The 22,731-nt window shown below is 37.9% G+C and overlaps 5 protein-coding genes across 15 annotated transcripts; 2 read left to right on the top strand and 3 right to left on the bottom strand.

The window, feature by feature from the left end:
* The first annotated feature begins 1,297 nt into the window (after positions 1-1,297).
* Positions 1,298-7,119, top strand: LOC121753242 (rop guanine nucleotide exchange factor 14-like). Of its 5 annotated transcripts, XM_042148455.1 has the most exons (11): positions 1,299-1,511; positions 1,653-1,806; positions 2,128-2,229; positions 2,441-2,510; positions 2,917-3,042; positions 4,907-5,287; positions 5,372-5,526; positions 5,612-5,686; positions 5,772-6,041; positions 6,129-6,476; positions 6,553-7,119. In XM_042148455.1, exons 5-11 carry the CDS (start codon positions 2,967-2,969, stop codon positions 6,937-6,939), a joined length of 1,692 nt encoding a protein of 563 aa, XP_042004389.1. In that variant the 5' UTR covers positions 1,299-1,511; positions 1,653-1,806; positions 2,128-2,229; positions 2,441-2,510; positions 2,917-2,966; the 3' UTR covers positions 6,940-7,119. The 5 variants fall into 5 exon arrangements, with proteins under 5 accessions (XP_042004390.1, XP_042004389.1, XP_042004387.1 ...); XM_042148456.1 differs by lacking the exon at positions 2,441-2,510 and having other exon boundaries at positions 1,298-1,511; positions 6,138-6,476; XM_042148453.1 differs by lacking the exon at positions 2,441-2,510.
* Positions 7,120-7,133: 14 nt separating this feature from the next.
* Positions 7,134-9,966, bottom strand: LOC121753243. The gene is made up of 9 exons (XM_042148458.1): positions 9,543-9,966; positions 9,269-9,472; positions 9,035-9,092; positions 8,865-8,927; positions 8,429-8,504; positions 7,941-8,053; positions 7,697-7,786; positions 7,494-7,625; positions 7,134-7,378 (listed from the first exon to the last, which is right to left on the bottom strand). Exons 1-9 carry the CDS (start codon positions 9,851-9,853, stop codon positions 7,247-7,249), a joined length of 1,179 nt encoding a protein of 392 aa, XP_042004392.1. The 5' UTR covers positions 9,854-9,966; the 3' UTR covers positions 7,134-7,246.
* A 46-nt stretch (positions 9,967-10,012) lies between these two features.
* LOC121753244 (alkylated DNA repair protein ALKBH8 homolog) lies at positions 10,013-13,310 on the top strand. 6 transcript variants are annotated; one of them, XR_006040366.1, is made up of 9 exons: positions 10,013-10,328; positions 10,785-11,084; positions 11,443-11,565; positions 11,666-11,752; positions 11,849-11,974; positions 12,062-12,343; positions 12,615-12,653; positions 12,829-12,894; positions 13,045-13,106. XR_006040366.1 is itself a non-coding variant. In XM_042148460.1 (9 exons), the coding sequence occupies exons 3-9, from the start codon at positions 10,791-10,793 to the stop codon at positions 13,108-13,110; spliced, it is 1,044 nt and encodes a 347-aa protein (XP_042004394.1). In that variant the 5' UTR covers positions 10,033-10,076; positions 10,161-10,328; positions 10,785-10,790; the 3' UTR covers positions 13,111-13,310. The 6 variants fall into 6 exon arrangements, 5 of the variants coding, with proteins under 5 accessions (XP_042004397.1, XP_042004396.1, XP_042004395.1 ...); XM_042148460.1 differs by lacking the exon at positions 12,615-12,653 and having other exon boundaries at positions 10,033-10,076; positions 10,161-10,328; positions 13,045-13,310; XM_042148463.1 differs by lacking the exon at positions 13,045-13,106 and having other exon boundaries at positions 12,615-12,696; positions 12,829-12,882.
* Positions 13,311-13,505: 195 nt separating this feature from the next.
* LOC121751039 (E3 ubiquitin-protein ligase Praja-2-like) lies at positions 13,506-17,455 on the bottom strand. 2 transcript variants are annotated; one of them, XM_042145747.1, is made up of 6 exons: positions 17,037-17,455; positions 15,530-16,570; positions 14,475-14,669; positions 14,236-14,387; positions 13,963-14,073; positions 13,506-13,863 (listed from the first exon to the last, which is right to left on the bottom strand). In XM_042145747.1, the coding sequence occupies exons 1-6, from the start codon at positions 17,202-17,204 to the stop codon at positions 13,800-13,802; spliced, it is 1,731 nt and encodes a 576-aa protein (XP_042001681.1). In that variant the 5' UTR covers positions 17,205-17,455; the 3' UTR covers positions 13,506-13,799. The 2 variants fall into 2 exon arrangements, with proteins under 2 accessions (XP_042001681.1, XP_042001682.1); XM_042145748.1 differs by having other exon boundaries at positions 14,475-14,654.
* Positions 17,456-18,180: 725 nt separating this feature from the next.
* Positions 18,181-21,472, bottom strand: LOC121753347 (pectin acetylesterase 8-like). The gene is made up of 14 exons (XM_042148621.1): positions 21,367-21,472; positions 21,049-21,103; positions 20,863-20,976; positions 20,679-20,761; positions 20,464-20,590; positions 20,123-20,202; positions 19,945-20,031; positions 19,689-19,813; positions 19,523-19,583; positions 19,311-19,364; positions 19,141-19,218; positions 18,928-19,033; positions 18,703-18,848; positions 18,181-18,375 (listed from the first exon to the last, which is right to left on the bottom strand). The coding sequence occupies exons 3-14, from the start codon at positions 20,966-20,968 to the stop codon at positions 18,268-18,270; spliced, it is 1,161 nt and encodes a 386-aa protein (XP_042004555.1). The 5' UTR covers positions 20,969-20,976; positions 21,049-21,103; positions 21,367-21,472; the 3' UTR covers positions 18,181-18,267.
* Positions 21,473-22,731: the final 1,259 nt, after the last annotated feature.

Below are 22,731 nucleotides of genomic sequence, written 5' to 3'. Positions count from 1 at the left end.
TTGCTTTACAACAACAACTTTGTCATTAATAGCGTGAAAATAAACAAATTAGTTTCATAGGAAAAGTGCTTTATCAACACACCCTTAAACTTGTATTTCTATTTGGGACGCTATGCCATTTGAAAAATCGTGAAGTTTGTCCAATATTTTAGAATGTGAGATCTACTTACCATTTATGGTAAAAATGAAGCATGACAATTAATTGTGGGACGGACCGAAATGAACTAGAGTGACAATTATTGTGAGACTTAGAGAGTAATTGAGAATGAATTTAAATTTAATGTTTTTTCTGATTGATTTTCATGGAAATTGTACTGTTTTGACCTAGCTTTATAATTTGAATTTAATTTTACTTAGACTACATCGCTAATTTTAAGCCAAGTTGTGAAAGTAAGCTTTGAATTTAAAACGTCCATAATTGAGTTTAAATTCTATAAGCATGTAATATATTGTTTCTAATAAATTATAAGTGTGTGTATTTTTCACTTAATAGATTTTGAATACTAAATCTCACTATACTATTATCCATACAATTTGTATGTATCGCATTATGCAAATAAAATTTGAAAATTTTTAAAATTTGATTCTAGCACTTAAATGGAGTAACGTATACAAAACAAACAGAAAATAAATCATTTAAAATTGGTATTTATCCCAACTTAAATTCCTTCCATAGGATCCTACTCTCTATTTAATTCTCTTTGTTGGGCCCATAATCTTTTTTATCCACCCATCCACTTTTCTCTTACTTTCTTAAAATTGACGTCAAATTATTTTAGAAATGGTGTCAATTAATAATTTAATCCTAATCCCCCTTGATAATATATAGAGAGAGTTAATGAGTGATAGGCTTGTACAAACTTGTCACTTTTTCTCCAACATAAAAAACATAGGTTGAATAATAATTACTCCTGTTAAGCTACTATAGTACATTTAGGCTTTTCGATTCAAATTTAATCATTTGAGTTTTATTGATGTAAACACAATCATAATTTGAAACTATAGTAAGGACAGAAAAAAAGGGACAACGTAACGCTCCACATTGTAGGTCCCTAATGAAATTCAAATTGTTGCTTAGAAGGGACAACCTCACTCAAATTAAAAACATTTAATTATTATACTACATTAAAATTATGTAATCTCGTTTAATTTAACCAATTCAATTCATGTCATACGCTCATTAATTATGTAATCGAGTCTAATTATTGCACTAAATCTATTTGGGCATTGAGTTAATTAACCAAAAATAATCGTTAATTATATATGTAGTCTTTTCATGACATAATTATTTACTACTGCCATATTTTTCTCGGACAAAAAGCTTCTCAATTCAAGAGCTGGGCTTCTCTCTTCCTTCACCACTCTCCTCTGTCTCTTCTTCCCGCTCCACCATCAACAATCAAGATAGAGATAGAGATAGAGATAGAGATAGAGATAGAGATAGAGATAGAGATAGAGATATGTGATGTAATAAATGGAATCACACTCTTATAATATTTTCTCAATTCTTGGTATTGCCCAATCCCTACACCTGCAATCTATTCATCTCTCATTTGTCTGTCTCTTCTCACGATGCAACATTACTCCCATTTACTACTACTTCTTTTCCACCATTTCTAACCCTCTTTTGTTTTTTCTTATCTCTGCTTCAGATTTCGATTCCACACTCTGAATTTTGGGGGCTTCTCTTACCTATCTACTGATTACATTCAATCCAACGTAGAAGAAGATTTTTTTTGCAACAAGCATTTGTTTTCTGTTGCATTCATCAGCAAACAGGAGGGTTTTCTTTGTTGGGATAAAAAGGTACGTTCTTTACCTTACTCTCTCTCTGTTTTTTATTTTCTCTGTATTTTTTTTCTGGGATTTCTTCTTCTTCTTGGGTTTGAGTTGAAGGTGGGATTTTAAAAAAAAGATTCGATCTTTACTTCAACTCTGATTAATAAGCTCTGCCCTCTTTGTCTCTTGATTAATTTTCCCTTTTTTTCCTACCTTCCAAATATGAACGCATTTGGGTTCCACTCATTTTTTCCACACACAAACACACGTTACGTGTGTGTTTCTCACTTCATTTTGTTATTATTTTCTTGAGTGGTGTTAGTTAATCATATTTAATTTTTCATGCAGTGTCAAAGCTGTGTTGCAGAGGACTGACATCAACGCAAACTGAAACTACCCCCTTTTTTGACCCATTCCTTCTGTAAAAAAACTTGCTTCATTAAGTTAAAGGTTCTTTTTTTAACCACACTTTTACTTGCAAGATTCCATTTTTACACCATCATAAGCTTTTTGTTTCTTGTTATCGTGCTCTCCACTCCTCACTCACTGAGTCGAGCTCACGAGTCAACTTAATGGCTTTGAGATTACTTAATTTACTTGTTTTTCTCTGTATGGATTTGAACTATACTTAATTAATTAAAATTTCATGTTTCTGGAGTAGTGATTTGGAAAATTGGACCCCTAGAAAAACGTTAAGGGGTTATAAAGGGGACAAATCACCGCAAAATTCGGTAATCCCATAATTCTTCTTTCTCTTTAGTTTTCTCCAATGAAAGAAGTGCTTTAAATACTGGTAATTGTTCTACATTTCCAACAAATTTTGTGACTCTTCAAGACACTTCATTTACAAATTACCACCAAAATATGTGGCTCATTAGGAGTTCTGAGCTACTTCTACTTACTAAGCATTGATTGTCCAAGATTTTATGATTGAATCTTACATTTTGTGTACTGGTTTTGTCAAGTAAGTACCTTTCATTAACATTTAATAAACATGATGTTGCTCTCTTCCTATATTTTGGAAGAATTTTCTTCCTTTGTCGGCATGTCACATTTCATTTTAAAAAAATCTCACATTATTCATTGCTACTGAAACTTCAATATCATGCATTTAATTATCTCTTTCTCTCTACGCAGGAAGGTGATATATAAAAATCATATTTTTATATAAAAAAACAGACTCCACAATGATCATGAGGAGGAGATTTGCTTGTTGTACGAGAGACATGAGAAATATGAGCATCGATTTCGATGAAGAAGACAGTAATATATTCTTTACCAAATTTATTTTTTACTATGAAAATTTCTAAAAAAACAATGCTGTGGATAGATTCTGTTGCTCAGATGCCCCAACTGAGCAACAATCATAAACTGTGTGTTAAACAGTATGTTTTTCTGCTCTTTCCGGTCTTGTTCCGGTCCCTTCTTATAACGTACATTACACATTGGGGGGTAAATGGTGTAGGAAAATAAGAGATTGAAACATGATAGAATAGAAATAGGATGCATATTAGGAAATGCTTGATATCTGTGTATAAACAACTTGGCATGGTGGGTCATAATTGAACTTTATTTTATTTGGAAGTTAAATATAAAGTTTTTGTAAAGTCATCGACTGGTTGTCTATGCACCTAATTTCCTACCACATGTGTGTTTATGGATACAAGATGTGCATTTGACAAAAAAAAGAATCTTGGTGCTTACTGATCTTCAAATGAGGAAATTTCTTGGGGTGTTTGGAAATGTGCCCCCTACCCAAAATAAATTGGTCAAGTCTATAGAAAGATCTGTTTATGTAATTGGTAACCCAAATTGCCCCTACCCTCCTCCATACCAGAAAATAATAATAATAGTAGCAAAACATAAACCTACCACACTGCATTTTGTGCATATTTAGACATGTGGGGTTGAACCTCATTTATTACATTTATTTCATCCTGCAAGAGGTAGTTCATTGCCTCCAAGAAATCCTAGCATTATTGGTCAAATTTACATGATAAAATACTACTTATATATTAACTGCATTTCTTTCTTTCTTTCTTTCATTTTTTTAAGGGGGCCCTTTTTTCTTTGACTTGCCTAGTCAATTTTTTATATGGCCCCAAGATTTCAAATTTATCTCTTTTTGGTGTTTGAAAGTAGTTGGAGAGAGTGAAGAAAGTTTTATGTTCTCATTTTTGTGGTGGGATAGAGATTTCTCAGTAGCACTTAGTGATGGAGGCACCATTGAGTTTGTATGGACCCTATTTTTTTATCATCAGAAATCATGAATTTGCATTTGATGGGACAAAAAAGTCATTGTCTTCTGACATTTCCCTTTTTAATTTAAATGGTTTCTATTTGGATCTATATCTCCTGTAGAATTATACCTCCATGATCAGTCCATCTCAGCTCATCTTGCTTTTATTCTCTTTTAGACCTAGACTTTTATGCTTGTTGCCAATAAAAATATTATCTCTACTCAGATCCTTTCAATATGTTCTACTTCTGATTGATAATTCTAACTATAAGACAAAAACATGAAAAAAAAACATCCGCAATTATCGTTACCAACTAGCTTGATTTACTCCAGTTATTTCTGATGCATTTCAGATGTGTCTTATATATCAAACTGTTATCCTTTGTCAGTTTAGGTTACAAACTTACAATCAGTGCCGTGTGTTGCTTGTTTATACCATGTGCAGTTTAGATGGGGCATTATTTATGTCATGTGATAGTCAACCGTTTTTTGCGTGTGGATATACTATACTTTAGTAATCTAAGAAAAGAATAGCATCCAATGAGACATACTGTTTGCTAAGATCTGTGGTTGATGCATTTTTGTTCGTTCTGACATGTTTTCTTCGTATATTAATTGATCGTGCTATCAAAGTTCAGCGTTCTTACCTCAAGGGGGAGGAAGAATGCTGTAGTTTTGGAGTAATTTACATCAGCTGTGTTTTAATGGAAGTTTGGACAGGAAAAGTAGGATTGAAATCAAACAATTTTATGAAAGAATCTTAAAACTAGTGCTGTCAGAATCTGATGTTTGAGGTTGAGAAATAGTGTTTCTCGTGCTATATTAACAGTAGCTGGTTATGGACTTATGGTGTGTTTCATTGACTGACTGGGAATCGGTATGCTACAGAGATAATGACGTACAATGGTCTCGAGAGCTGCATTCAGTCTTTTGATAATGATAGTGGCACTAGCAGAGGGGATGGCTGTGTCACTGACTCCCATGATGAGGATGACTCGAGCTGCTCGTCCAGCAATAATGCTTCTGGATCGTTCTCCTCTATCTGGACGATATTGAAGAAAGACGATCAGTGTCAAGATGAGTGGAATTTCACAGCAACCCCTAGACATATCCTTGCAAAAGAAAAGCCACAGTATACCAGCCAATGCTCAGATATTGAAACAATTAAGGAAAAGTTTGCTAAGCTGTTGCTCGGGGAGGATATTACCGGTGGGGCAAAGGGCATCTCCACAGCATTAGCGCTGTCAAATGCTATCAATAATCTAGCAGGTAGAGACTGCTAATCGGCCACGTAGCACACTAAAGTTTCTTATCAAATATTGCTTATGCCAAATGTTGGTGAAAAACTTGCAGCTTCCGTCTTTGGTGAGCTTTGGAAATTAGAGCCGTTGACGGATGAGAGTAAGACCAAATGGCAAAGGGAAATGGATTGGCTACTTGCCCCAACGAACTATATGGTCGAGTTGGTTCCTGCAAAGCACAACGATGCTAATGGCCGGACAATAGAGGTATGTGTATTAGCCCTTCCCATAAAAAATAGTATGATGCATTATGGTTACATGACTGATCTCTTCTTGTTGCTATTCCGAGTAGATCATGACTCCAAAAGCTCGAGCAGACATCAACATGAATCTTCCAGCTCTGCGGAAATTGGATTCCATGCTCATTGTAGGTGGTCTCTCCACACGAATAAAAAAGCTTCACATTTCACTATTCATACTCACTTCACCTCTTTGATCTCTGATACCACCAGGAAACCCTCGACTCGATGGTGAATACAGAATTCTGGTATGCTGAAGTGGGCAGCCGAGCTGAAGGAAGGAGCCGAAGCTCTGGACAGAGCAAGCGGTGGTGGCTTCCTTCCCCGCAAGTGCCCACAGTCGGCCTCTCAGAGATAGAAAGAAAGAGATTGCTGCATCAGGGAAAATTGATCTTTCAAGTCTTCAAAGCTGCCAAAGCCATCAACGGGAACATCTTGGCTGATATGCCGATCCCTGCCAACATCAGAGATGCGCTCCCAAAGGTACATCTGCTCTCGCATATATGCCTATACGGGTTTGAATCATGGGGGTCGAGATGCTGAACTTGTTGTTGCCTGTCTTTGTATAAGTCCCCGAAGACTTGCCTTGGAGAGGAACTGTACAAAATATTGTCTGCAGAGTGTCTGCCTACTGAGGATATGATCAGTTGCCTGAATCTGAAATCCGATGTGGGTGCTCTCGATGCCATCAACCGGTTGGAAGGTGCTATATTCGCATGGAAAGAGAGAGAAATGGAGCAAGACAATGTCAAGTCCCCCATGCGAAGGTCGTGGTCTTTCGTTTTAGATCCATTGTCCGAACTTGATAAGGCGGAAGCGTTGATGAACCGAGCCGAACTACTATTGCTGCAGCTCAAGAGCAAGTATCCAAATCTTCCTCAGACATTCTTAGATGTCACAAAAATCAAATATGGAATGGTATGCAATGCAATAGGCACACTTACACACTGTGGTTATAAACTTTAGACTAATATTGATTGTTGAAACTGTGTAGGATGTTGGACACTCGATTCTTGAAGCCTACTCCCGAGTTTTATCCAACACAGCATTCAGCATTCTGTCACGGCTAGGAGACATTCTTCAAGAAGACATTGTGAGCAACCCCAACTCTCCGATTGCGATGTCGCAGCTCGTTGGAGCTAGGATCCCGGGGATCTCGGACAGCCCGATGCTTGACCGTGTCCGGCACTCCCTCATCAATCAGCTGAACTCCACAGATGCGAAATCTTGCAACTCAAGTGTTGTCTCTGACGACGCTTCCGACGTGGACGCTTGCCATGATGGAGCTAAGATTACCTCGGTGAGCGCGACGCCGAGCCGGAACCGGGCTTGGTGCGTCGGCAGAAATGCTTGCCAATTTATGTCTGGTAGATATGACTGATAAGAACTTACATTCTGTCTATGTAAATAACACCCATGTTTGTGTCGTGCAGCAGCTTATTATTATGTTTTGGTCACGAGCTTTGTACTGAGTTACATTTGAAACTCATAGAATATATTCATATATGTCTCACAGTCAAGTTTCTTATTAGTAAATTCAAAATTTATGTTATTGAAATAATTGCAAGAACAATGTGCATCAGAGCAGATGGTGACTTAAAAAGATGTAATAAAGAGCAAGCAGTATTGACTATTAACACACCAAAGCAGCCACAGAATAATTGAATCCTATATTCACAGAGGTAAAATTATTGGAGGCTGCAGAAGAAGTTAGTGATTGTTCTAGACAGGGCTCTGATCTCATTAAGGGATATGGCTTTAAGGCCTTGAGCAATCGCGTCGGCTGGCGTGTACACCGCGCCAACTTCCCACCTTGGCTCCTGAACACATCAACAAATACAATCACATTTGCAGATATTGTTACATTCTTTTTTACTTCTAGAGTAGTTGCATAATAATAGAAGATCATTCCATGCCACTGGCTAGCAACAATACCTGTATGCATGGAGTCATATGGGTTCCACGTAGAACGACTTTCTCTACTTTTCCACCAAAAGACTCAACACGGGGTTTTAGGGTCTCTTCTAGGAGATCAGTCTCATCAATTGGGTCTGTCTCAAACTTAACCTGAGGCACAAAAAAACATCTAGCAGCATTGCGCATTTATCCGAGATTTGAGATGCAGGGATTACAGGTACCAGTAGCGTGTGTTGAATGTTATATAGCTTGTTTAAGCAGTCGAGATTCTCAGCAGGAGACGGCTTAAACTCTGAAGTTCCTTGAGCAACCTGGATTAAGATACAAGATCGGAAACTTATGTGGACATGAGTTGTGAAATTGAGAAAGGGAAATTATGTCAACAAATATGAGTGCAGTTTTATGTCAAAGGATATGAACATGAGTCAAATGGTAATATCTTTGCACATTAGTACTAATATGTACCTGACTAAATACTGAGGGCAACTGATCGACGAACTTGGTCAATGACACGGTAGCTTCGGGATCATAGCCAGGCAGTACTCTTTCAGCAACGTCTATTAGCATTTTCCATCCATCTATGAAATTGTAGAAATCTAAGATCACTGAAGAATATAATACCATTGCTGGTAGTTAAGAACAAAAATGTCAACCACTCAGTTCTAAGCTACTGACATCCTAGATGATTAACTCTTTTAGAAAACACGACCCCTTCCACCAAAGACGGGAGGATCAGCCTCAAATAAAAAAGATAGATGGAGTTCATTTAGATGAATTTAAATGACATCATTTACATAAAATACATGAAAGGAGATGAAGAAGCCATTTATTCTGTGAAAACTGCCAAAGTCTGTATTAGGTAAGAGTTTTCTTTTCGGTCCAATCCAACCTTTTGTTTTTTAAGTTCTAGAACCAATTACTAAAGTGGCATTCCGTGATTGGACATAATTCACCTGTGACACTTTGAGCCACTGAATACACGGGGGATGTTTCAATCGCCGGCATAATTTGCTTGACTACAGGACCCAACTGCGATACAAAATATATGCATTTCAGAATATGAGGATATCTTTTTTTAATCCACCAAAATCTTTTACAAAGCAGAAACACACAAGAGATGCACATGGCCTTCTCAATAGCATTCGTTTATGAAGTTGATAATTCTATTTATACCGATACATACTACAGTAATATACAATGCTTTGAGTCTATGAGATTTTGAGCAGTTAAGACAAGAGCAAAAGATACATCGCATAAGATTGTCGATCACATTTTACAAATGGGCGGATGACCAGAAAGCTACAAGATCGATAATTTTAACATGACAAGAATGAGCACATTTCAGTCGTAACCATATAAACATAGGAGTGGCGAATAAATGAAGAAAACCTGCTCAAAATAAGGAACTGCTTCTGATGCTGATTTGTTGTTATAAGATATGATTGCATTGGCCTTCAACACAAAACAGATTTATTCTTTGTCAAATACGACATTACTCATTTCATCCAATTTGATATATACTGGCCAGCCGGAGCAACAAAGAGATGCACAAGTACAACCTTTGGGATCTTCTCACAGAAATAACTACCCGTAAGCACTTGCAGAAGTGCGCCATTGCTGCACAAAAACCCGAATCAAACAAGATCACATCAACTTTAGACACTCCTAAACAGCACTAGCTGCATTGCATTGCCAAGCAACCCGATACAAATTCATGATCAAACAAATTAACTCAATCGAACTTCATAAAATAATACTCGAACAACGATAACATGAATATCGAACAGCCCTACCTATGTCCAACGGAATAATAGGGAAGATCAGCTATATCAGTAGCTGAAATTCCATTATCAGGCAATCCAGTGCTCAAAATCGAATTCAAACAAGCATGGAAACGCTCGTAGATCTCTCTTGTAACTTGTTCATGATCAAAGCTGACATTGTACGGAACAGATATAATCAAATAGCCTTCCTCCGCCAACAGCTCCATCAGATAACTGTGAACACAAGCAACCAATGTAACTGTTATAACTTCCAAAACAAGCGCCAATTTTGCATACAAACTACCTGTACGTAACTTCGGGCACGGCGCCAATGAAAGCGCCGCCCAAAAATTTGATCAAAGCCTTCGGCTTTCTGCCTGCCGGCGGAGGAATCACGAGACAAGACCCGAGCCGCCGGTAAATCTTACCGCTTCCGGAGCCTTCCCAAACCCTACCATATTGGGAATTGGAGACGCCGCTGATGGTCATGTGCGGCAAAGACGATAATTGGGTTTTCCCGCGGAACCGAGAAGCGCGAGGGATGGAGTGAGAGGGGGATGAGAAATGGAGTTTGATTAGGGGGAAGTTGCTGCAGGAGAGAATGGCGGCCGCCATTGAAGCTCAGTGTGTGGAGTGAGAGAGTAGAATGAAGAAATTGGAAGGCAGGAAGAAGAAGCGTAAAGGTGTGGAGCGTGGCAACTGTAAACGTGGAAATCCCATGAGCGCTTCTTCCAAACTTGAGTAATTTTCCTCTTCATATTAATTTTTTTTTAATTTCTTTTTCCTTCCTATCTCTCTCGACCTTTTTTTGGGTGAAATCATTCTTACTTGGATTCTGGTAATCACAATTTATTCAGAGCTCATTCTTAAAATCGATTAAAGGTTTTCAAGTTGAAAATCATTCGACCTAATTAATTTTCAGTGCTAATTAGGGCAAAAACCGATTAAAGGTTTTCCTCTTACTAGTACTACTATTTTACAAGAGAAGGGCCGATTAAAAGTTCTTCCTTTCGCACAATTGCGGCTTCTGCTTGAAGTATAAATCCTTGCAATTTATTCGCAGTCGAAGTTCTTCCTTTCGCAGCATCAGGTATTTTTGTTTTCCCCCGATTTTAAGCAAAAATACTCAAAATAATATGTTTTGGGCTGATTACTATACTGGAATTATGTGAGCTGTAAACCTGCGTGGGTTCGGATTGTGTTCTAGATAAATGGATTTCTGTTTGGGAATATCTACCAAGAATGCATCTCGAGAGCTGGGATTCAAGGCATTATAAGAAATTAAAAAGAAATAGAAGATAAGTAACCCTTTTGGCTGAATGTGTAGAGAATTCTGTAGTTTATTCTTGATGTATCTATGTGGCTAATTTGACCATGAACACGGTTATTGCATAAATTGTGCTTATAAAAAGCATACTTTGTTAGTAGAAACACATATTGTGTGCGTGCGCTAGTTGTTGTGATGCTTCACAAACATATTCGGGGGGTTGTTTCGTTTGTATTTCTGTGTAGCTGCAATACTAAGCAGTACATTGCGCTGTTGCAGGCTTTGATGCCGAGATTTACGAGTCCTAACGGAGGGGACGATGTGTCGAGTCCTCACCTCTATGTGGCTAACTGTGGGCCTGCAGTTGGATTTTCACATGAAACTATTGCATCTGTATTTGCCATCTACGGAGAAGTCGAGGGTGTCTATGCTGCTGACGAGAGTGGGACACGTGTGATTGTCTCCTATCATGATAAGACCAGTTCACAGGCTGCCATGAAAGCATTGAATAGACATCCATGTTCTAGTCTTGGAGGTCATACCTTGCACATTCAGTATTCCGTGCAATCACTCGGTAAGGTAATGAAATTTTTCCTCCTCTGCTTTAGGTCTCTATTGATAGCAATATTAGTTTACACTCTTGGAGGTTCTTGTTTATTCACAGTGCTTCTAGTCTTTCTCGGTCGAGCCTGTTGGAACATTGTTTAAGTGCTGCATTATCATTGGCAAATGCATTGAGTGTTTGAGTATAAGTGAGCAGAAGGATTGCTTACCGTTTTTGTTGTCCATGTTCTGTCCCTTGTTGCTGATGAAGTTTCTAGATATAGTGCTTGAATGGCTAACATTTTGATGGCCTGTTTCCCTTGCTCTTCCTTATAGTATGAAGTTTTGCCAAATAACTTTACATCCATTTAGCTTTCTTATCTTCTCTTTCTAGGTGAACAACACTGCTTCAGTTCCAGTTTCGACATCAGCATCGGATTTGGACATTCTCGGACTTCACTTGATGCACGACTTTGTCACTCCTCAGGAAGAGCAAGTTAAGGATCAGATTTTTGGAGTAATATACACAGCTCCTGATCAGTTTCCTATTCCAACTGATATCTTGTGATGCACACGAGCTCACTTCTGCACACGCGTTTGCTCTTTCGTTTTTGCAGGAATTGCTTGCAGCTGTGGATGATAGGCCATGGCATCATCTAGCCAAAAGAAGAGTTCAACACTACGGATATGAGTTTTGCTATGATGTAAGTTGTTATTGATCATCACAAGCACACTCTCACTATCTGTTTCAGGTTTCTTTTACGTGCATTTTGTCGATTCCCGCCTTTCCCATCTTACAGATAAGGAATGTTAATACTAATCAATACCTGGGTGAGCTCCCATCCTTCATATCTCCTGTACTCCAAAGGATCAGATCGTTTCAAGCACTTGGTCGAGCTGCAGATATGTCCCTAGATCAACTAACGGCAAGTGGAGTCTTTCTCATATGTAACAAGCGCTATTGATTTGCGTTTCAAATCTTGACAAGTTGTGCTGTTGTAAAATGGTAACAGGTTAATGAGTACCCTCCCGGAGTTGGTTTGTCCCCACACGTAGACACTCATTCTGCGTTTGATGAATTGATTTTCAGCCTCTCACTAGCTGGACCGTGCATCATGGAATTTAGAAAGTATACAACCGGTGTGTGGCAGGGTAATTCGACCGATCTGGAGAATCAGATACCTGGCAAGAACTTAAATTTGGTAAAGAAGGCTATCTATCTTCCACCTCGGTCATTGTTGTCGATATCTGGAGAGGCTCGATACGCGTGGCATCATTACATTCCACATCACAAGGTACAATTTGTCAAAACTTGCATAAAAGTGATTTAGTAGCCGAATTCTCACTCAATCTATAGTGGTGTGCGTAAATTAGAAGTTTTCAACTATTAGGATGCTCTATCCCTCTAACTATCAATAGGTGGTATATGTTAAGGGTAATGCAGGCTTGAAATTGCAAATGTTACTCTCATGTGTTTCGTAGAAGCATATGTCATCGATCACGTTTGCCTCATTGTTCATGTCGCGAAATCTGCTTTATTTCACCGAGTGTGTTGCATGTGTGCAGGTGGACCAAGTGCGTAAATTAGAAGTTTTCAACTATTAGGTTGTTCTATCCCTCTAACTATCAATAGGTGGTATATGTTAAGGTTAATGCAGGCTTGAAATTGCAAATGTTACTCTCATGTGTTTTGTAGAAGCATATGTCATCGATCACGTTTGCCTCATTGTTCATGTCGTGAAATCTGCTTTATTTCACCGAGTGTGTTGCGTGTGCGCAGGTGGACCAAGTTTATGACAGTTTGATCCGTCGGAGTGCAAGAAGAGTGTCTTTTACATTGCGCAAGGTATTTAGTTTGTTGTTTGGCATTTCCCCCTAACTAAGCTTAGATTTGAAACTCAAGGCTTCTTAGAATAAAAATTTCACCATTATATGCTTCTTTTGTCACTGCCTTTATAATTTTAGGCTTATAATCAGCAACTATTTCTCATTTCAGGTCAGGCCGGCCCTTGCCGATGTGAATTCCCTCAGTTCTGTGATTCGCAAAAATAGTCATATTTAAAGTGGAATTTAGAAAATTTTGTACCCTCAAATTATGATTTAGGTCAGTGTCTAGTGCCTACACTATTCAACTGCAGTCAGTTGTTTCATTGCTTCAAGTTTTGCATTTCACATCTTTATTTCTTGGCTTCAGAATTTTTTGAATATGCACAGAGAAACATTACTTCTTTCATAAGTACCATATTCATAGACGAATACTAACCTGTGTTCAATATTTGCACTTAACTCCCTCGAGTGTGTATTATTTTTATTATGCGTCAATGAAATTATGGAAGGCAAGTTTTTAATAAAGTAGATTATCTTTATTTAGTTTTTTTTTCTTCCAAAATAAGTATTGTATACACTATTTCCTATTGTTCTTCCTTTCGTTGAGTCGTTGTATCTCACCTTCTTCAATCAGAGATTAAAGACATTCTTTATACCAAAAGTCTAAATAATGATGCAATTACATACACGAATTTGATGATCTGTTAACATATGGTAGGATTTCATAAATTATGTGATACAACAGAGTGCTATTTTAATACAAAGCAGAAGGATTTACACTTTCAACCCTGTAAACCCAAACCTACCAAAACAGAGCAACAACACAAACCAAAGCAGAGGTAGGGATCTAATTGATCCGCCTCTCTCCACAAGCTAAAAGGAGCAAATTTCAGTTGGTCTTGCAGACACATGGTGATGTTGCCATCAACAACTCCCTGTAGTTAGGGAGTCGGGTCGGCAGATGTCATGCCTGCAAAGCGGGCATACCCTGAGACAACAAAACGGTTACCACGGGTCATTCATCAAGGAGACAAATGTCAACAATCATCAACACATCAGAGGTAGTAGCATAGGTTAGAAGAAAAACCTGTGGATTTCTTTGAGCCATTTGTCGATGCATGCTGTATGAAATTCATGATGACAAGGTAGTACACGCACACTGTCTCCATCTTCGTACTCAACAAGGCAAATGTAACACCTGGTCGGGTTTAAGGGGCGTGTTAGATGATTTGTTTTCAAGAGTATCCATAAAAAATGCAAAACATGCTAAAGCTTCAGGAAGCTAAGGAAATTCCAAAAAGTGATTTCATATTAGCCGGATAGCTACATACTGCAAGAACAATTCATAACATTCACTTACTGTGCAGTATCTTCACATGACTTCCTTTTGAATTTACTAAATATTTTCAAGGGCAGGGAGTCCACTACTTCAATAGGTGCTGGAACAGATCCAATTGAAGAAACAGATGGCCGAGACAAGACAACAGATTGCTGGTGAATTTCATCCAGAACCTAATTAAAATGAATACAGCAGATTTCACCCCATTTTTAGCAAGGAAAAGGACATGTACATCATACACGAAGATCTATACAGTTTACCTCAAACAAAGCCTCTGCTAGCATGACAATTCTTGATATGCTAGCCCTAGCATTAGCATCGTCATTTGAATTAGCCTCTCGAGCAACAATGCGGCAAGTACAATGTCCTCCTTGATGCTGACCAGATAAGATGCAAGACCTCTCCTGAGCAGTCAGGTTCTCAAATCGGCTTCCAAGTCTCTGTAGTGCACGAACCTAAGAGAAGATTATTGGACTGTTATACGCAGCATGAAAGGCTGTTCCTCTAAATTTCAGAGGGGAAACATGGACAGAAAGGTCACTGTCAGAAGAACCTAATAGCTTAAATTGCTTAGGCTAAGTATTATCAGATTTTACATTTGCTGCAGGCACTTATATGAAATATCCTAACATGGTTTGCACTTTGCAGGTTTCAGTCTTCAAAAATTAAAGATAAGATGTTTACGCATGTTTATAAGCTTTTTTGCTTTGCTATCACGTTTCCCCGAGTTCAAACACATACAAAAAGGAAGACCGTTTGTGAAAACACATCAACGCATACGTAAAAATCAAGATGTCCATTTCCTTGGATTAATTTGTAGGTGTCCCAGAGATAAACTTGTCAAGGTAAACAATAGAATAAAAAATGGTTATTACTAAAACTGAGCCCATAATAGTGAGAAGAAATTTTCTGCAATTTCTTACTTCGCTTACTAGAGTTTAGGGAGGAGAAATTCCGAGTATCAGTAGCTGGTGCATGTATGTAAGCAGTCTAACATGGTTGGCTTTCATTGCATAACCTCATTCATAATTACTTGACCTAGTTTCTTAATACTCTGGCTAAATCCTTTATGAACATAAATTCCAACAAAATATACTACAAAGATAATAAGGAATGTAGGATAGGGCGAGCCAGAAGGAATGGTGGTTCTGGACCTAAATTACCTTCACATGAAATGTATATGTTAGATGTTGTACTCATGATGTCAACAAAGTGAAAGTGGAAGCACAATGCATGAAATTCAAGACAAAGCATCAGTTGGTTTATTAACAAAATTCAGAATTATATGTTGAATAAGTGAGAAGGACTAAACTACCTGTGATCTTATTCTTCGCCTTCGCTCCATGAAATTTGATCTATGCTCCAGTAGATCCCTATACCTGGTCTCTCTAGCAGCTCGTGGGGTTCCATACACATTATTTTGACTACCATAAAAGGGGTTGGGTAAACTGGATGGGACATTGTCAGAACTGTTCTGATGACTGAAGTTATTTTCATCGGATGTAGCATCCAGTTCTGCATGACCTAAACCCTGTGCACCAGTATCCTGATGAGTAAGCCTCATTTCCCTGTCTTGCTGAAAATTATATAGCTCCAAATCAGAAGCAGTAGTTCTACGAAGAACTCTGTCACGAAGCCTGCCAACACTTAATGTTCTACTAAACCGAACATTCCGTTCCGCAGGTTCTCGAGCAGACCGTCTTGCAGCATGCCTTGTTCCATCATGATCATCAGTGTGTACATGATCTAAAGGTGAAAATAAATCCGGATTGCAATCTACTGTATTATTATTTCTATTTCTCAGACCATTATTTAACCGTCGGCTATCTTGAAATCTTCTGGAAAAATCCGGATTTGAGTTAGATTCAATATTTTCATCTGGCCTTCCAGGAGACCTACTGGTGAAGCAAGCAGGAAAAAAATCACAGCCTTGTGGCCTCTCATTCGTATTTACAAAACTACTAGAGGGATCAGCACATTCTTCCTCTTCGTCTTTCGAAGTTGTAAGACCCATTGAAGGTGCAGGATAAGATCTACTGGAGCCCAGACTGTTACCTCTTGTGAGACGGAAGCTCAAGTTTCCAGGATTACTGAGGCGAGAAAGGAACCGGCTAGGAGGATTAAGTGAGCGAGAGGAAAGAACCCTAGAACTGTTGCTTTCTCTAGACGAATTATCGGTCAAACTTGGGTCACCCCACCCGTGGAGCTGAACGCCAGAATTTGTACAGTTCAGGTCATTAGTGTCCTCAGCTTTATCAGTCCTGTAACATTCAGCTGAAACTGGACAAGAATCTAATTTGTTCTCACTTGGACAGAAGGCAGTCTTTCCATTATCTTTAGCTGGGCCACCAGACACCTGAAATCTCAAAATGATAATAAGACTCATTAACCTAATGTAGTGCATCTTCACTTAGTGTCTTTGAAACCCATACAATTGGTAAAAACAGAGCAATTTAACAATATGTTAAAAGGTATGGATAAAATCCAATATTCGATCATTTCATGTTCTTACAGTTACCCAAAAGCAAAATCTTCAAAATATAAGCCCCCTCAGAGAGCAAAAAGACGCAAAAACAGAATGCAGGAACAACTGCCTAACTCAATCAAATTTACCACCGTTTTTCCAGATTCACAATTTTAACACCAAAAAGAAGAGCAAAAACTAGATATTGAACTTTTGGTAGAAACTTCGCACAATTAAACAACGATCAAATTACATGCACACCAAATTACCAATTCCGTTATCTTCCAACACAAGCAAAAAATGGATCTACACAAAAAATCACCGCAAGAAAAAAAAAGTAACTTAACCAAAAAAATACCTGCGGTGAAGCACGATTATCGCAGTGAGATCCAAGACATGCCGATTTCAAAACTCTGCTTCGGCCGGATCGACTCCTCCGAACGGCAGCTCCAGACGAGGACGACGAAGAAGAGGAGGAGGAAGGCAATTGGCCTGCAGCATTGTGCTTGCTACTGCTCAGCCCCATTCTCTTCTCATTCAGTCGTCATTGAAACAAACGGTGAAGGGAAGATCTGCCGCGATTACTGGCAGAATGTTGGATTGCTTTTACAGCATGTCCAGATCCAGAATTCGATGGCAATAATTACGATTTAAGCTAAGTGTATCAGTAGTCACCAGCTAATGATTGTAGGCATGGCGTAGTGGGGGGGCTCGGGAGCGTGAAATGTGGCAGCATTTGAGTATTTGGGGGATTCAAAACTGGAAATTGGTCGGGACGGGACGCCATTTTTGCTGAGATATGGAATGGAGCTCTTCACAACATGAGCCCACCGCAGTCAGCCCAATTTGAATTTCAAATTAATTTAAACCATATTGGGCCATCTTCGCGTTGCCTCGTTGGCCCACTTAGCCCCATATATAGGTGAACGATAAGATTAATTGTACTCCTATTATTTATTTAAGCTTCTTTTTATTAATTTTTTTAAAATTCATATTAAGGGAGTAGTATTTATTTATTTATTTATTTATTTATTCATAAGTGAATAGTCAAATAAATTGTCTTTGTTAGCCCATTGAGCTATATATGTATGTGAAGGATGGAATAAATGGTCTTCATTTATCTTTCAGCATCATGACTTCAGTTCAGAAAAAAATGTTTTACTGATTATGTTTTATCATCAAATGAATTATTACTACTGGAGTATTTGTTTTTGGAAAGTTTGATAGTGCAATAATTATTTTGGGATCCACTTGCACTAAAATCAAGTGATATTAGTCAAAATAATATAAAGACTATTATTAGTAGTACTATAACAATTTAATACATGTAGTACTGGTTTCAATTTTTATTTTTTTTTTCTGTTAGTACTGGTTTCAGTATTTAGTGTTAGGTTTGTATTCAATTACATAATTATTTTACAAATCCTAGATGATTTAACTAAATTCCCTGATTTATGAGTGACAGAGACCATAAAACACATTAACCATTTCTCCAAAAACAATTGGCGAATGCTATAATATTAATTATTGAGTCACTTTAAATGAATGTTTTTCCATATAACGGTTGATACTTATAATCATTACGAAAATTAAAATGACTTGTGGGGTAAACAATTTATTGGAAAATCAATATTAGTATCAATTAATTTGACAGTGCTTCGATCAAAGTACCAATCTCCAACTGCACCCGATATAGTCTGCACATATTAAAAAAAAATCACATTAGTTTTCAATACTAACATATTTCATTTTAATATAATAAAAAGGACACTAAAATAATATGAAAAGTAGTATTTCAATTCCTCTATATTAAAATGTTACCTATACTATACGGGCATACGGCTATGTCAATATTCAATAGTTATATCTAATAGGCATGTAAATAAATTATAGTAATAGAAGATCTCGAGTGATAAATTAAAACAAAAACTCGTCAAATATAGAATAAAATTCGAACACGAATAAGAAAATCATAATTGCTAACTAAATTATATTCTAAAACAATATTATTAAAGTGGACATACCTTATTTCCTAATTTGGGTGACCCAATTGACTTCCAAAGTTCATTGGATTCCAAATAAGTATGAGAGTAACAAGCGTGGATAAATACTCCTCTTGATGGATTATCACCAATATTCATCAATGTTTCAAGGAATGCAGTTCCAAAATCTGAATTTCATTTTTCATCACTTATTAAATACAATTATTTTATTTTCAAATTTTTGAATGCAATAATATAAATAAATACCTTGTATGAGTTTCCTATGGGGATATGTACACTTAGATAAATCTCGTGTGCAACTTTTCCATCCCTCAGCGTCACGCAACTTCTCAGGTTTCAGATTACGCCCAATCTAATTTTTAGAGTCATTTAAATTAAGATTAATTATAATTTAATCATTTACAGTTAAATACTAGTATATTTATTCTAATCGTTTATGTAAAATAGAAAGGAGCTTACTTGAACACTATCATAGATGCTATTTAATAAAAACAATGGGGTTTGGATATCTTCAACCAGATTTTCAGGAAATAGACACTGCAAAATTAATTAAACACCATTAATCGAAAATAGTGATGAGGTATGTGAATGTTAGAGTGTGTAACTTTAAAAAAGACAAAATTACTTACTAAACCGGATTTCATTCTTGATGTGCATGATTTGGGTAAGAAATTGGTCAAATTCTAGAAGGAAAGTAAAAAAAGAAAATTGGCAGCATTAGCGAGAAAAATTATAAATATGCAAAGCTTCAAATGAATACTCATGCATAACATTTGGAACTTCAAATTAAAGCTGAAGGAATGCAAGGAGATACAATTTATACATAGTATTATATACTTACATGAAACCGAATAACAGAATTAAAACGTCTTTCTCTTTGACCAACATAGGGAACCTTAGTTCTGTGATCGTAAACATGTCAGTGCATAACATTTTATAGTATAATATAAAATGACGTATAAACGTTTACTTTTTATAGACGGCGAGAGTAACACTTGAAAACTTACGCTCGAATGAAAAAGCCAGCATCGGACACGCATTTTATCCTACTGGCATTAGGTAAACTAGCTCGAAAATTATCACAATTTAGAATCGTGGCTAGCCCTCCAGCCGAGCCACCAACAAGTAGAGCCTGTGATTTGTGTTATATTTCACTGTGAAATTCATATCGCCGAACTAGTATACGATATATAATTAAGCCTCAAAGTGAGAAATGGAGATTAATTTCAATGATGACTAATTTCCAAAAATTATTAACCATACATTTTTGGCAGTCTTCATTCCTTTCTCCACAAGCTCGTCTATTATAGCACTAAAAATTATTGACCCCCTTAGTTGGAGGTGCGAGCCCTAATTACAATGCAAGAATTTACATTCGTATAATGTCGAAGTATATTAAAAGAGTATAAATAGAATAATTTGTAAAAGTATATTAGATTACCAGATTAGTAACGGAAGTATCTCCAAGAAAAGACGAACCATCGCAGTAGTGAACATGCACTCTATTCCAATTATAAAAATCTGTGATTAACAGAAAAATTAAATACTTAAAAGATTACATTAATAACATATTTGTATACATGATTAGTAGCGTATGATATCGTTAATATGACAAGTCTAGTAGTCATATTTCAGTATGTAACTTATGTTCGGTAAGTTATACTTTCTCAGTTCGTCATTAATTAACTCATGTCTGTCATTTCAAGATAATTCTATTTTACCAACACTTTTTCAAATTCATTGACAAATAAATGATTATTTTTAATATTCGACAAAAAATACCTGGATTGATGCCACGGTTTGAACTAAGAATGCCACCAAAATTCGTTGGTTTAATATTTTTTGTGCTCCCAAGAGCACTTTTCCTTCTTCGCTGGCATGTTAAACCATTGTTACACCATCCCCCACCCTATAATTATTTCACATCCCAAAGTTATATAGTATATGAAAAAATCATGATTACAATAATATTTTTGGATTAATCTGAAATAGCGAACCATTAGATAAATCATCCAATTATTAACACCATTTCCGGATCCATGATCATGGTGGTAGCCAGCTTGGCTTCCGTCAATACAAACTGAAGTAGTAAAATGAATCAATAAACTAATTAATGAAAAACAGCATATATGTGAAAAACTATAAACTTGTGACACAAATATTATACTAATAAATAACCACCTGCCCTTTTTGCTATTGCATCTGCAACAAAAGTGAATGGGACCTCACACTTAAGTGTAATTAGTTGAGTAATCAGGAGTACTGCCAACAACAAGCCACTCGCCATAAATCGATCTGAAATGTTTTTAGCATATTTAATTTGTAAATTAAAAGAAAATAAAGAAATACACTAACATTAGATCTAACCTTTGAAATTTGATCTATCTTCAAAGCTTTCAGCACTTCCCTTGCTTCTCTGATCCTTCAAAACCAAGATCCAAAATGAGAAATATATGTAGACACTACAGTGACAATTTATAAAAGTAATTGGCAATTTATGACGTTTCAGTCTTAAATTTTAATAAAAAAGCAATTTCAATATTTCATACACACTGTGAAAATAGGTGCGTAACAAAATATTTTGTCCTTATGCCCGAGAAGCGACGGAGCTAGCACAGGCCAAGACCCCGCTCCAGCGGGGCTTGGCCGGTGCTAAACCCAATATCCACCATGGTCGTCCCTTACCTGTGCTTGCGTGAAGAATTCCGAGATCGAAATGTGTTTTCGTCCCTTACAGAGTGTGAAAGAGGAGGGGGAGAGGAGAGTGATGAGTGAAAAGGAAGGATATAACTTTACAGTTGGCAATTGTGGGACCCCCTTATTGATTTTTTCTCAGTTTTATTAGAGCATCTCCAATGCTGGCGGACGTCAAATAGCCGTCAAATAGCCTTCACACTGCCACATCATCAGCACTACAATTCTCCTGCCACATCAGCTTGCCACATCAACTGGACATCAAATAGCCATCAAATAGCCTTCACACTACCTATCCACATCACTAATAACAATTATATAATTTAATTTACAATTGTATCAACATACATAATTTAATTTACGAGACAAATACGGAAAATTCGAATAATAATATTAAAATTTAAAAAGTACATTACTTTTAAAAAAAAGTACAACAATTTAAAAAAATTACAAAAAGTAAAAAGTACATTAATTTAAAAAAGTAAAACAAAATCACTCATCGCCGCCGTCCTCGTCTCCGTCGTCGCCCAACGCTTCTTCACTGCCGTCGCCGCCGCCTCCGTCGCCACCTACGCCGCGGCTATTCCCGCCGGTGTCCCTCCTCATCGCCTCCAGTTCTTCACGCTGGCTCTGGAGCAATACGCGAAGAAAATCCTTCACCTCGGGGTCCACCGCCGCTTGGAAGTCGGCTAAGGTCTTCACCATTTGAGCGCGCGTTTGTTGGCGCGCGAAGAATTTGAGCTCCTCGGTAGACCTGCCGAGGGGGGATGCCGAATGGACATCCTGGGAACTCGGTGTGCCCCCCCTCGCAACCTGCTGCGCCCGCCTTTGCCCAACCGGGCGAGGTCGGCGACCGAACGACCGAGGAGTCGGGACCTCCTGGGCCGTCTCGGGGAGGTCTGACGAACCACCGCTGCTGCCGCTATAATCTCCGGTATAGTTCAGTCTCTGCCTCTTCGGCCAGCCAGCGTCGACGCCTGCCCGGAATTTCTCCGACTCGTTGAGCACAACGTAGCAGTTCCAGTAGGTGAACTCATAGTACTTCTTATCCGGATCGGGGTAGGCTCTTTCCGCAATCCTCCTGCAGTCTTCCTCTGTTTGGCCACTGGTCTGCATGCGGAGGGCGTTGGCGTACAAACCCGAAAATCGAGAGACGCCAGCCCTGATTCGGTCCCAGCACTTCCGGACCTCCTCCCCGGTGCACGGTCTCCCTTCAGGGCAAAATGCCCTGTAGGCTGCAGCTATCTTCGCCCACAAGTTGACGATCCTCTGGTTGTTTGAAACGAGAGGATCGTCGCAAACACTCACCCACGCCTTGGCAACCGCAACGTTCTCCGCGTCCGTCCACTTCCTCCG

The sequence above is a fragment of the Salvia splendens genome, chromosome 10 (genome assembly GCF_004379255.2).
Source record: "Salvia splendens isolate huo1 chromosome 10, SspV2, whole genome shotgun sequence".
In the NCBI taxonomy this organism is placed as follows: Eukaryota; Viridiplantae; Streptophyta; class Magnoliopsida; order Lamiales; family Lamiaceae; genus Salvia; species Salvia splendens.
This window is presented reverse-complemented; position numbering and strand designations above follow the sequence as displayed.

Coding starts and splice junctions, on each gene's coding strand:
- LOC121753242 (XM_042148453.1), top strand. CDS start 2,967: ATGATCATGAGGAGGAGATTTGCTTGTTGTACGAGAGACATGAGAAAT. Junction 3,043..4,906: donor CGATTTCGATGAAGAAGACA/GTAATATATTCT, acceptor GGTATGCTACAG/AGATAATGACGTACAATGGT. Junction 5,687..5,771: donor AATTGGATTCCATGCTCATT/GTAGGTGGTCTC, acceptor TGATACCACCAG/GAAACCCTCGACTCGATGGT.
- LOC121753243 (XM_042148458.1), bottom strand. CDS start 9,853: ATGGCGGCCGCCATTCTCTCCTGCAGCAACTTCCCCCTAATCAAACTC. Junction 9,473..9,542: donor GTGCCCGAAGTTACGTACAG/GTAGTTTGTATG, acceptor TTGTGTTCACAG/TTATCTGATGGAGCTGTTGG. Junction 9,093..9,268: donor TATTATTCCGTTGGACATAG/GTAGGGCTGTTC, acceptor GTTTTTGTGCAG/CAATGGCGCACTTCTGCAAG.
- LOC121753244 (XM_042148459.1), top strand. CDS start 10,791: ATGCCGAGATTTACGAGTCCTAACGGAGGGGACGATGTGTCGAGTCCT. Junction 11,566..11,665: donor TTAAGGATCAGATTTTTGGA/GTAATATACACA, acceptor TCGTTTTTGCAG/GAATTGCTTGCAGCTGTGGA. Junction 11,975..12,061: donor TGTCCCTAGATCAACTAACG/GCAAGTGGAGTC, acceptor AAATGGTAACAG/GTTAATGAGTACCCTCCCGG.
- LOC121751039 (XM_042145747.1), bottom strand. CDS start 17,204: ATGGGGCTGAGCAGTAGCAAGCACAATGCTGCAGGCCAATTGCCTTCC. Junction 16,571..17,036: donor ATAATCGTGCTTCACCGCAG/GTATTTTTTTGG, acceptor TTGAGATTTCAG/GTGTCTGGTGGCCCAGCTAA. Junction 13,864..13,962: donor TGGCTCAAAGAAATCCACAG/GTTTTTCTTCTA, acceptor TTGTTGTCTCAG/GGTATGCCCGCTTTGCAGGC.
- LOC121753347 (XM_042148621.1), bottom strand. CDS start 20,968: ATGGCGAGTGGCTTGTTGTTGGCAGTACTCCTGATTACTCAACTAATT. Junction 20,591..20,678: donor ATTGGATGATTTATCTAATG/GTTCGCTATTTC, acceptor AAATAATTATAG/GGTGGGGGATGGTGTAACAA. Junction 18,376..18,702: donor CACCCAAATTAGGAAATAAG/GTATGTCCACTT, acceptor TAATATGTGCAG/ACTATATCGGGTGCAGTTGG.